Genomic DNA, 13361 nt, shown 5'->3' with positions numbered 1-13361 from the left:
ATGTCACATATTCCAGTTGATAGCCTTAAACATTAGTAAACTTTTACTTTCTCCAAATTTTCTAGAAATAATGAATGGAGTTATGACCCTTGATTGCTCTATCAAAGAAACAAGTAAATGTAGGATTTTTTTTCTTAAATTTGACAGCCTCTTGTTTTTCATTGATATGGATTTTGCAACCTGTTTATTTATCTAGATTATTAGAGTTCATTTAAATGTCATATTATTGTCATTATTCTTACAATTTGAGTGTTATATATTGGAGTAATATATGGTTATTTGAAACATAATTGTGCATTGAATTATTTTGACAGGTTCAACCCTAAAGCCAGGAACTTCCTTAGTACCCAAAACCTTACCTACACCAGGAACAACCAAGAAACCTATGTCAACAGTGGCACCCACGCATACATGTAAAAAGACAGAAATGGCCTGTGGATCTGGAGAGTGTATTGCTAGACTTTACATGTGTGATGGAGTAAGCGACTGTAAAGATGGATCAGATGAACCAGCTAGTTGTAGTAAGTATTTAAGGAATAACAGAGGGTCGTAATGGGGGTACTTTTATTAAGAATAACAGTAAAAAATCTAGCCATATGATGTTAATCATAATTTTTAGTGCATGACAATAAAATGTACACATTTTTTCAGATGATTAGAAGAAATCGTGTAAATGTTTTCCAAAAATAAGGGTAATGATAATTATTTTAGATCTCTGACGAATCATGGTAAAACTTAAACAAGTTTGACGCTAACGGTCGCCTGACAGTAAAGGGCATTCCTGCCCTCATGATAACTGTAGTTGAAAAATTGTTGCCATCAGTTGTAGATTTGACGGTCACAAATGTAGTTTTACTGGAGACTGGTAGCATGTTGCTCTAGAATAGAACATCTATATCTAACAATTACAATTCATCCTGAATTTGAAAACAATTCTCTTTTTTTTTGTCACATTACTTCTTCATGTTTGTTCAGCAGTTATCTTATCAATTTTTTAATCTTAAAACTAGATTCTTCTTTTTTTTTTTTATCATGTATTGAAAATTACATTCTGTTTTGTTTTTTCTTCAGTAAAATGTCATGCTGGTTACTATTGGTGTAACAAACAAAGACGATGCATCAATGCTAAACGATGTGATTCTGTCAACGATTGTGGAGATTACACAGACGAGAGTTTATGTGGACAAGGTATGAATAATATTTGGGTGAAAAAAAAATTCAACCTTCAATATTCTAAAAGACATTTTCAAAGTAGTTAACAGAAATGTACTGATTAAAACCAATCAAATGTTTATTTTGAGAATTTCATTGTCACGCAATATAAGGGTGCTTTATGGCTATTGGTTGTGTGGCCTCAACTGTGGGATATTTATGATATTATTCCCAACAAGGCACCTTATGGCAATTTGTCTCCCATTATTAACCATAACAAATGTTCCAGTAAAAATGCTGATGACATTATAGAAAATGTCTGATGCAACAACGCAAAAGTAATTGTTAAATGATGTCAACAGTTTAGATGTCACAAAATCTCAGGACAAATGTTTCAAAATGAAGATATGTCTCTATGCCATACTTGACCTTTAAAAAATGATATTTGTTGCTTCTTAGGCAAGAAAAAAAAGGACAGCAAGCACCAGGGCAAAAATAGTAGGTGATAAAATAACGAATAGTCCATTATACACCACACAGGAAAATTCAACAAAACAAAATATTAATATACAGTCCAACCTGGATTAGTCAAAGACAAGAAACCAAATCATTTGCATGGGAGGGGGTGAATTGCAAATTTAATTTTGATTTTGATAAAATTCTTCTGGCAGAGTTTCTGATACCCAATATGAAATATGATTGTGTTTTTATAAGAATTAATCATTTATTCACAGGAGGTAGTTGTCCACAGGGTTTCTGTAAGAACTTTGGTACATGTACAGCAAGTAAAACTAAAGGAGCTTCTTGCAAGTGAGTAACTAACAATTAATTGATGTGGATTTACATGGTACAATTTTCCATCTGATTTGGATTAGATTTTTTAACTGTATAATGTTGTTTCGACAAAAATCGTGAGTGAATAAGGAATGGGTGAAAATCTGGTGTACTTAAAAAACTTATTGCCTATTACTATGTTGACATTTTGAAAATAGAGATCAGCAACAGAAAATATGAATCATTGCAATATGATACAGTTATTCCTATTTGAATGTTATACCAAAAAAAGATATGTATATCGATTTCAATTTCATTCTTGTTATCATTACTTCAACAGTAACCTCTCTAAATTTTGACATTAAAGTTACATTGAACAATATATTAGATTAAATTGAATTCGTTTGACGAGATGAGTCATTTTTTGTCTGAGATTATTACCTATTTTTATTATTTATTACAGTTGCTCAACTGGTACTTTTGGAGACAGATGTCAGTACCAATCTGGAGCACAAAGTAACCCAGCTCCTCCCAAGAAAAATAGTATGTTATTAGTTTTAAAGAAATAACACATGCTGTACCTATAATCTCTTTTGTTTTCATTTCAAAATACTGTAGATTTATTATTATTCCTAGGATACCAATATTGGTCAATTTCCTGGGTAAAGATGAACTACAAAACTACACAATCAAATTTCTGCAAAAATTTGTACCTTCGAAAAAAAAAAAATCCACTGTACATTAATCTTGTGTCCCTTTTGTGTGCTGTATATTATGGTACAGAATATTTCCTTAAGTCATTCTTTTCATACATTAGAAAGCCGAATTATTTTATGAATTACCACAAATTTTCACACCATGAAAAATATATGTATGTTCATTCTTACAGAGAAAATCTTAATCACAAATCACAGAAATTTTACTCTAATATTATTAAACTGTTGGCTAATTAGTTAACTTGGGGGAAAAAAAACAATTTGATCTACCAATCATTTCATAAACATCTTTTGATATTTAGATAGTATGAACTCTTAACAGAATATTATAGTATTTCCTTAGGGAAGGTGGTCTGAGCTGATCTCAAGCATGCTTGAATTATGTGCCACTAGACATTAAGCTAACAACAAACAATCCATATAGATAAAATCTCGTAATGTTTCCATTATTGTTCTGATTTAAATTCCAAATCTTCTCAGTTGATTATCTAATTTGATCAATGGACTTATTATAATACAAATGTATCATCATTTAAGCACTTTTCTAACACTATATTGGTGTTTTTGTTTCAGATGGAACAGCGATAGGAGTGGGTGTTACAGTAGCAGTACTAGCCATCGTTGCTTTAGTTGTTGGTGCATATTTCTTTACAAAGAAACGCAGAGAAAAGTATGTATATTAGGACTCTTCTGAAAAAACAATCAGAAATAATTTAATTTTGGATGTAACGCGTCTTCTGATTGGCCGACGTTATTTTGTTATCAGACCATAGACATAATTTAGTCATGTGACCGTGACGTCATCAACATTTTTTCAAGGTTTTCTACGGTTTAAAATGGAATTTAGAATTAAATTATAAGAAATGACTGTAATATTTTTTCTGTCTATTCAAAATAACATAAAAAATGTGGTGCACACTGTTAAATAACCCGCTACGCACGTTATTCAGTGTGCACCACATTTTTTATGTTATTTCTTCATAGACAGAAAAAATATTACAGTCATTCCTTAAATATCAAAGTTCTCATGTCTTTAAAGTACTAAATACTGAGAAGTGATAGGTATTCTGAGAGAGGAGGTTTAAAAGAAGTTCAAACTTTACAGTGAAAAAAATCGTTAAGAAAAAAAAATGACCTATAAGTTAAAAATTTCTTCAAACATCAGAATGTTGTTTACTTTGTTGTCTTGAAATGAATATGAATGTCAGATGAATTCTATACAGGGTAGGACATAAAAAAGACTCCCCAAATACTTTTCCAAGGATATTTTCATAACATCAAGGATCATGGATTGTCTAACCTAAGTAATGATTTATTTTTCAGACAATTTTCTGAACGTCTAGGATTTGGACTATCTAACCCAAGTTACGACGGAGATGGGGACGGAAGAGATGTAAGTAATATATAGACATATTTACACTTCAATGCAAATTTGTCCCCCATTAATTAAAGCAAAAAAAGGTTCTTGCAAAATTCTTCCTCATAATTTAAAGCATTTGACGTCAAAAAAGTGATTGTTGCATGATGCATGAAGGTTATTCTGAGACAACTCTAGGGTTATGTGCAGTAAATACATCAAAATACCCAAAAGTATATAAAATGTCTATTCTGTATTGAATCATCTTTGTAAAGGGTCCTTTACTGATTATCATTTTCTCTGTTTCTGTGTAACAGGATTTTTTTGTATAATTTGTCTACTCTCAAACCAAGCTTTTTCCACTCTGATGTTGGACTATACACCTTATCACTATTCCCGGCTGACCCGAGAATCTGTCCCACTTGAACAATTGACGTCATACAACAATCCCTTTTTCATTGTGGCGTCAGATATTTTGTGTTATGACGTCAAAATTTTATGGGAAACTGTGTGATGTCCAGTAATGGCAACAAATAACAACAAGATGTATTTTGAATCAATACTTTTATTTAGCTATAACAACCTATTTTTTTATCATTTCAGTTCACAATGAATGAAATGGATTCACCATTTTCAGATGTAAGTACACATCCTTGATTTATTGTAAATTTTAAACAAGGTCATAACAAAAAGTGTTATTATACAAATAAATATCATGCTTACCAGGGGTATTTGAGAGGGTTGAGAGGTAAGCAAATTTCAAAGGTGCTGCATCATGCCGCATCATATAATTGTGCTAGATAGTCTAGATTTTTGGAAGTCAAGTTATTTTTAGACCATTGCATTGCTTGCAAATACCCTGGCACATGGAATTCTCTAATGACAAATTGACTGGCAGAGAAATTAATTTTATAGATAATTTGTGATAAATACCAGTTTTCTCATCCAATCAATATACAGCATTATAATATAAGGTGGAATTACCAGTACATGCATGAATTCACCTGAATAGATTTATATAATTAATATTAAATAAAGAAGATGTTGTATGACAGCCAATGAGATTACTCTCCACAAAAGACCAAAAAGTCATCAACCATTGGTCACTGTAAGATGGGATTTATTTTTCACACATCTTCAGAATCTTTTTTCTTTTCTTTTTAAATTCTTGATATATCAAATTAATTATATTTGTTGTTGTAACCTCAATAACAATATTGTTTTATTTGTTATTTCAGAAAAATGATGGAACCTCCATAGACAATCCACTCTACCAAGACCTTTAAAAACTGTGATAAAACAATCCACTGTGATAGCATTTACATTAAGTGCCATGTATAATACTCAATGATTTGTGATAGTGCAATAATATGTTACTCTTTTTGTGCAATATTTTGTTACTTCTTAAATTTGTTATTAGTATCACATGTTATATTATGAAAATAAATATTTACTTATACTTTGATGAATTTCTGTAAGGCCTTACACATCTTGTTTTATCTTAGATCTTCTATCAATATACAATTACCCAAATTTAACAAAATATTTGTTACATTTGAAAGCATCCTCCTTTCTCCTGTTTAAAAAAAAACCCACTGTATTTGTATACACCTGTAGTGGCAGATCCACTGGCTGCCTAAGAAGGTGCCCGCTCTTGTCATGCTTCAGTGATTCCAATATAACTAACCAAATTTTTACCCCCTGCCCCCTCCCCTAATTCACCTCTAACCTGTCCTGTCAGGAGCCTGTTCAGTGGTTGTGGTTCATAAGTGTTTTTTGTTTCTTGTTTTTATATAGACAGTTGGTTTTTCTGTTTGAATTGTTTTACACTTGTCATTTTTGTTTTGGAGTTTTGAGGGGGGGGGGGGGGTGGAGGCTTTAAATAAGTTGCTGTTTGGTTTGAACCAAGGCTCTGTGTTGAAGATGTACTTACATCTATAATTGTTGACATTTTTGTGACTTGGATAGAGAGTTGTCTAATTTGCACTCATACCAAATCTTCTTATTTCTATTTTTTTATTGGAAAGAGCAACTTTCAATGAAAAGATGATAAGTTGTTATAATTGATTGATTGATTGTTGATAATTGCTTAACATCCAGTGGTTATTTGACACAAATAACTTTCCATTTGCTTAACTGTGCTTATGATCTCTTATATGTTGAAATTTTTGACCTAATTATACATATGCTTATATCATTCCAAGACAATATTCTATATATTAACATTTCAAGCAAAAGATGAAGGAAGAATGTACACTTTGTGGTTATAAGCACACACCCACTTGTAATCAAAAGTATCAGAAAACAGGAAGTGATGGTTTTTACAGTATTAGTATGAATAAGATGATGTGGTATGAGTGTCAATATCAATCTATATTAAAAGTAAAACAAGAAACAAGAATAACTTATGAACCACATCAACAAACAACAACCACTGAACATCAGATTACTGACTTAGGACAGCAGCAAACAAATGCAGTGGGCTTAAAAATTTTCAAAGGTAGCAACCTTCACTCTTACTTGAAACAATAGTGAAACATCACAACATAGAAAGACACACTATAAGATAGCAATTGAAATGACTTAGCTCAATCAAAAGACATATTAACAAAAACATCTGAATATTCACTGAACAAATAAATTTGATCTAAGACACAATGTTAATACAAAGTCAATAAAATAAGCGGTTATATGTTAAACAATATCAGAAAGATGACCATAACCTTGGACAAAATGCCACCAAAGCATAGCATACACTTAACATTATCAAATATCACGGCTGGTAATCTACACACGCAGAACATTTGGTTCTGCAATGAAAAACGTGAGAGGATTTTCCGGTTGTGCTTGAGTGGAGTAATTGTCACCGCTTCAAAAGGTATGTGCATTTCTAAATCGTAATTTTCATATTCAACTGATCGAAATATTTAAAATCGAAGAATGCTATGCTGTGGTGAATACTTAAACGAAGACATACATGTATTTCTTATTGCTCTACGTGGAGTTGAACTCCCATAAAATCAGTTGCCCCACGAGAAATTCCTTAAAAAAGTTACATTTAAATTTTGAAATGGCTCTATTAACAGACCTACAAGTTCAAATTTACTTTTTTTTCGGCCAATGCGTATGAATGTCGTTTTAGGCGGCGTGTATGCTGATCGGTGTCGATAGACATCTTAATAAATTTAAAAACCTCATATTTTCATAATGTCATGCGTGAGGGGATCAGTTCTGATTGAGGACATCGTGAATGCGTGAGGGGAAGTGAACTCATATCTTTGTATACAAGCTATATATATGAGTCGTTGAAAGTTGCCTTAAAATGGTTAGATTGTTCATGAAAAAAACCCACATTTGTGTGCATAAAGAAAAGATATAAGATAGAATTTTGAAATAACAATAAATCACCCAGTTTCTTTATATGAATAAACAGTCTAACCACTTAATTGCAAATATGTCTCCAAATTCGTGGATTTGGGCAAATAATCGGTCTAGTTTACTACCACAATTTGATATATTGTAATTTTTATTGCTATTATTAAATGTTATAGCAGTACAACAAATCTTATCTTGAATTCTATCTTAAGTCTATCTTATTTTGGGGATTTTTTTTAGAAATTCAAACGCGACGTCACGTTGTGCGTTGATCGCTTTGGCTAACTCGACTGAATTTGTATGTGCTGGTTAAGGTTGTTTTATGTATCCGTGTTTATCCTGAAATTAGTCACCACTTCGAGTTTAGCATGTTTATCTATTATATATTCATTTTATATAAAAAAAAATACTGGTTGCAAAAGTATGAATTATTATAAATGATAAGGTTTTCTTATCCCAGGCAGATAACCCTGCCCGTATTAGGCACAACATTTTTGGAATTTTTGGTCTTTAATGTACTTGTTTTGGCATTCGAACTTTTTTCATAGTCTCGTGTGGATGAAACGCAGGTCTGGCGTATATTTTTTTAAAACCTGGTACCTTTTGTTAGCTATGTTTTCCCTGTCCTATATGTTCTCTCATTTATTTGTATTGTAGTCCTCTCATGTAATGTTGTCATTTAAATGTTATATTTAACATTTCCATAAAAGCGGAAGGTTTGGCATGCCACATTTATGCAACTTTTAAAGACTTATAGCTTGGATATGAAGATATGATTTCACGTCCCTTAACCAGCACATACAAATTCAGTCGAGTTAGCCAAAGCGATCAACGCACAACGTGACGTCGCGTTTGAATTTCTAAAAAAAAATCCCCAAAATGAGATAGACTTAAGATAGAATTCAAGATAAGATTTGTTGTACTGCTATAACATTTAATAATAGCAATAAAAATTACAATATATCAAATTGTGGTAGTAAACTAGACCGATTATTTGCCCAAATCCACGAATTTGGAGACATATTTGCAATTAAGTGGTTAGACTGTTTATTCATATAAAGAAAACTGGGTGATTTATTGTTATTTCAAAATTCTATCTTATATCTTTTCTTTATGCACACAAATGTGTTTTTTTTTCATGAACAATCTAACCATTTTAAGGCAACTTTCAACGACTCATATATATAGCTTGTATACAAAGATATGAGTTCACTTCCCCTCACGCATTCACGATGTCCTCAATCAGAACCGATCCCCTCACGCATTACATAATGAAAATATGAGGTTTTTAGATTCACTGAGATGTTTATGAACACCGGACAGCGTACACGCCGCCCAAAACGACATTCATACCAATTGACTGAATAAAAAGTAAATTACAACTTGTAGGTCTGTAAATAGAACCATTTCAAAATTTATATGTCACCTTTTTAGGCAATTTCTCGTGGGGCAACTGATTTTGTAGGAGTTCAACTCCACGTACAACAGTAAATGATACATGTATCTCTTCGTTAAAGTATTCACCACAGCATAGCATTCTCTGATTTTCAATATTTTGATCAGTTGAATCAGAAAATTACGATTTAGAAATGCACATACCTTTTGAAGCGGTGACAATTACTCCACTCAAGCACAACCGGAAAATCCTCTCACGTTTTTCATTGCAGAACCAAATGTTCTGCGTGTGTAGATTACCAGCCGTGAATATCCAAAATGAGGGTCAGATGAATTCTGCTAGACAGAAATGTACACCTTACAATCATTCTTTGTGAAAATATTGTTAGCCTTTTGCCTTAATAATCTGAGCAGCCAAATGTGCATTTACTCATGAACATTTAAAATTTTAATATGTTGTTACAGACAACAATATGGAGGTCAAGTTCAATAATGACGATTTTGACTTACTGTTCAGGAGTTATGGTTTTGAAAGATTGAAAAATGGTGTTTCCAGTCCTGTCTGTGCATTTACTTATGAACTGTTCAACCAAAGCTTTTAGAATTTTAATATATTGTTACTGATGACAAAATTGAGGTCAAGTTCAATAATGGCAATTTTCACTTTTTATATTGAGGAGTTTTTGTTCTTGAAAGATGGAACATGAGTGCACACGCTGAAATGTCTCCCCTTCTTTACTTATCATTGATATTATGTTGATAGTCCTAAATAAAAAAGCTTTATAAAAACTGTCACATAAACTCAACATTAACCAAGAAAACTAAACATTGATCAATGAACCATGAGAAGGAGGTCAAGGTCAGATGAACCATGCCAGGCAGACATGTACAGCTAACAATTCTTCCATACAACAAATAAAGTTGACCTATTGCTTATAGTTTAAGAAAAACAGTCCAAAACACAAATACTTAACACTTAGCAATGAACCATTAAAATGAGGTCAAAATCAAATAAAACCTGTGTGACTGATATATAGATCATAAAATATTTCCATACACCAAATATAGTTGACCTATTGCATATAATAAAATAGACCAAAACTCAATAACTTAACTTTGACCACTGAACCATGAACATGAGGTCAAGGTCAGATGACACCTGTCAGCTAGACATTTGCACGTTACAATCATTCCATACACCAATTATAGTAGACCTATTGCATATAGTATTAGAAAAACAGACCTAAACACAAAAACTTAACTATAACCTCGACCATGCTAGACTTTATAATGCATATAGTATTTGCGATATGGACTTGATAACAAAAACATAACCTTGTTCACTGATCCATGAAATGAGGTCGAGGTGAAGTGAAAACTGTCGGACAGACATAAGGACATTGCAAGGTACGCACATACCAAATATAGTTATCCTATTTACTTATAGTAAGAGAGCATTTAACATTACAAAAAATCGTAACATGAGGTATCTATATACAAAGTATGAAGCATCCAGGTCTTAATTCCACCTTCTAAAATATAAAGCTTTTAAGAAGTAAGCTAATGCCGTCACCGCCGGATCACTATCCCTATGTCGAGTTTTCTGCAACAAAAGTTGCAGGCTTGACAAAAATTTTGTTTCCAGTCATGTTTTTGCATTTACTCATGAACCATTTAACCTAAGCTTTTTAAATTTTAATATGTTGCTAATGATGACAAAATGGAGGTCAACTTTGATATTGACAATTTTCACTTTCACCGTTCATCAGTTACGGTCTTGGTGATATTGAAAAATACCAGGACACAAATAAATCTGGTTTGCTGTCGCTCTGACAGCCTCTTGTTTTCTTTGATTTCTATCAAGTTTTTCTTTTATTGTGCACTTTATTGTGGAACTCCCGGTAATCATGAATGTAGGATTTAATTTTATATGAAGGTTGATTTCAAAAACCAAAGATTGTTGTTAGCCAATCAAAATAGCGTAATTATAATGAAACATACCTGTCATGTAATTATTTAAGAAATAATTCATGGAAGCCATATATTGTTGGAAATTTACACATGGCCTGGGCCGTGATATTGGAATTTTATCCTGAGCGTTAAGCACGAATATCACGGCCCAGGCCATGTGTAAATTTCCAACAATATATGGCTTCCATGAATTATTTAGATTCTAATAGGACAAATACAGTCATTAAAAAACTGAAGCGAGGGTGGGTATGCTGTGTGTGTGGCTGTTCCTTTTTACTCCCTGCTAGATAAAGCTCAAATATCTTTATAAATATGTAAAATTGAGAATGGAAATGGGGAATGTGGCAAAGAGACAACAACCCGACCAAATAAAAAACAACAGCAGAGGGTCACCAACAGGTCTTCAATTTAGCGAGAAATTCCCGCACCCGGAGGCGTCCCTCAGCTGGCCCCTAAACAAATATATACTAGTCCAGTGATAATGAACGCAATACTAATTTCCAAATTGTACACAAGAAACTAAAATTAAAATAATACAAGACTAACAAAGGCCAGAGGCTCCTGACTTGGGACAGGCGCAAAAATGCGGCGGGGTTAAACATGTTTGTGAGATCTCAACCCTCCCCCTATACCTCTAACCAATGTAGAAAAGTAAACGCATAACAATACGCACATTAAAATTCAGTTCAAGAGAAGTCCGAGTCTGATGTCAGAAGATGTAACCAAAGAAAATAAACAAAATGACAATAATACATAAATAACAACAGACTACTGTAAAACAATGGAACATATCATCTACCGCCATGTAATGAACCACTTGGAAAAACACAACATATTAGTGGACTACCAACACGGTTTCAGACAACATCGCTCCTGCGAAACTCAACTGGTGAACACCATAGAATCAGTGGCACGATCTCTGGACATGAGAGAACAAATAGATATGCTTGTCTTGGATTTTTCCAAGGCATTTGACACAGTCCCACACCAGCGGCTATTGCAGAAAATGAGCTACTACGGTATCCGTGGAGATGTTCTTGGTTGGATAAGCGCATGGCTTACCAAACGAAATCAACGAGTTTGTGTAGATGGTGAAATGAGTGATATGAAAGCAGTACGTTCCGGTGTACCCCAGGGGACGGTCCTTGGACCCTTATGTTTCCTGCTGTACATCAACGACATAGGCGATTCTATATCGCCGTGTACCAGTCTACGACTGTTTGCTGACGACTCCCTCTTGTACAGAAGCGTCCACAACTCGGATACATGCCAGCAACTACAACAAGACCTTACGCTACTAGTAGAATGGGCAAGACGCTGGCAGATGACATTCCATCCAGCAAAATGTTTCATCCTTAGGGTAACCAGAAAACGCAACCCTGTTGTTCACAACTACCATATGATGGGACATTACCTGGAAACAGTTCAGCACTACCCATACCTCGGCTTAGAACTATCAGAGGACATGAATTGGGACCACCATATAACAAAAGCAACATCAAAAGCCAACAGAACACTTGGATTCTTAAGAAGGAACTTAAATAAGTGTCCACAAGACATAAAAGAGAGCGCATACAAAACATTAGTCCGACCTCACCTAGAGTATGCATCTGCAGTGTGGGACCCATATAAAAAGTGCCATATTAGCCAAATCGAGATGGTACAACGAAGAGCTGCCCGATTTGTAACATCAACCTATTCTCGGGAACCAGGAACTGTAACCAACATCCTACAGACACTTGGCTGGCCAACATTAGCAACACGCAGACAAGGAGCCAGGCTCATACTCCTTTATAAGGGAGCTACCATTTGATTTTTATGGGGGGGCTAGGATGAAAAATTTTGTCCTGCCTTTTTTTTTAGCTGTAATCTCTGTCCTGCCTTTTTATTTTTCACTCTGTTCGATCCTGCCTTTTTTTTTTAGTTTATCCTGACTTTTTTTACCTAAATTGTCGTCCTGACTTTTTTTTTTTGCAAGTGTCTCATCCTGCCTTTTTTTTTACTCAAAACTCCTGTCCTGCCTATTTTTTTCAAATTTCATCCTAGCCCCCCCATAAAAATCAAATGGTAGCTCCCTAAGATCCTACATGGAGAAGCATCAGTCATTATTCCAGATTACATCAGAAGACCAACTGTAACAACCCGACAATACCACAGAGACAGGTTTTCCAGAGTCAGCACTTCAACGGATGCCTATAAATACAGTTTCATCCCAAGAACAATTGTTGACTGGAACCAACTACCTGAATGTGCCATCCAAGCTCCCACAACAGTCGCCTTCCGGGTCTGTGTGTGGCAGTTCCTGGCGTAAATATTGATACCTGATTTTAACCCTGTACAGTTGTTGCAAACATCACATAATTTTATCTGTTTTTGTTCCTGTAAATACACAAAGTTTGTTATTTTTAACTTGGCGTGTACTGGTTGACACACGCGCACAGTATATTTGCGTTATGGAATTTCCGACTGCAGATTAACCACATAGAAGTAGAAGTAGAAGTACTAGCAGTTAACTGACATGCCAGCTCCAGACTTCAATTAAACTGACTGAAAGATTATGATTTCATCATATGAACATCAGGCACAATCCTTCCCGTTAGGGGTTTAGTATCATACCATCA

General features: G+C 33.9%; 1 protein-coding gene across 1 annotated transcript in view; it reads left to right on the top strand.

Moving 5' to 3' along the window:
* Positions 1-5458, top strand: part of LOC143082639 (MAM and LDL-receptor class A domain-containing protein 2-like) — a 137783-nt gene extending 132325 nt beyond the window's left edge. The window contains exons 161-168 of the mRNA XM_076258434.1: positions 315-521; positions 1072-1188; positions 1887-1962; positions 2390-2469; positions 3216-3312; positions 3966-4035; positions 4603-4638; positions 5238-5458. Of these exons, the coding sequence (XP_076114549.1) occupies positions 315-521; positions 1072-1188; positions 1887-1962; positions 2390-2469; positions 3216-3312; positions 3966-4035; positions 4603-4638; positions 5238-5285 (731 nt within the window). The 3' untranslated portion in view covers positions 5286-5458. The remainder of the gene's footprint in view (positions 1-314; positions 522-1071; positions 1189-1886; positions 1963-2389; positions 2470-3215; positions 3313-3965; positions 4036-4602; positions 4639-5237) is intronic.
* Positions 5459-13361: the final 7903 nt, after the last annotated feature.

This window comes from Mytilus galloprovincialis, chromosome 7, assembly GCF_965363235.1.
Source record: "Mytilus galloprovincialis chromosome 7, xbMytGall1.hap1.1, whole genome shotgun sequence".
Lineage (NCBI taxonomy): Eukaryota > Metazoa > Mollusca > Bivalvia > Mytilida > Mytilidae > Mytilus > Mytilus galloprovincialis.
The sequence above is the reverse complement of the archived record's forward strand: the minus strand, read 5'-3'. Positions and strand labels throughout refer to the sequence as shown.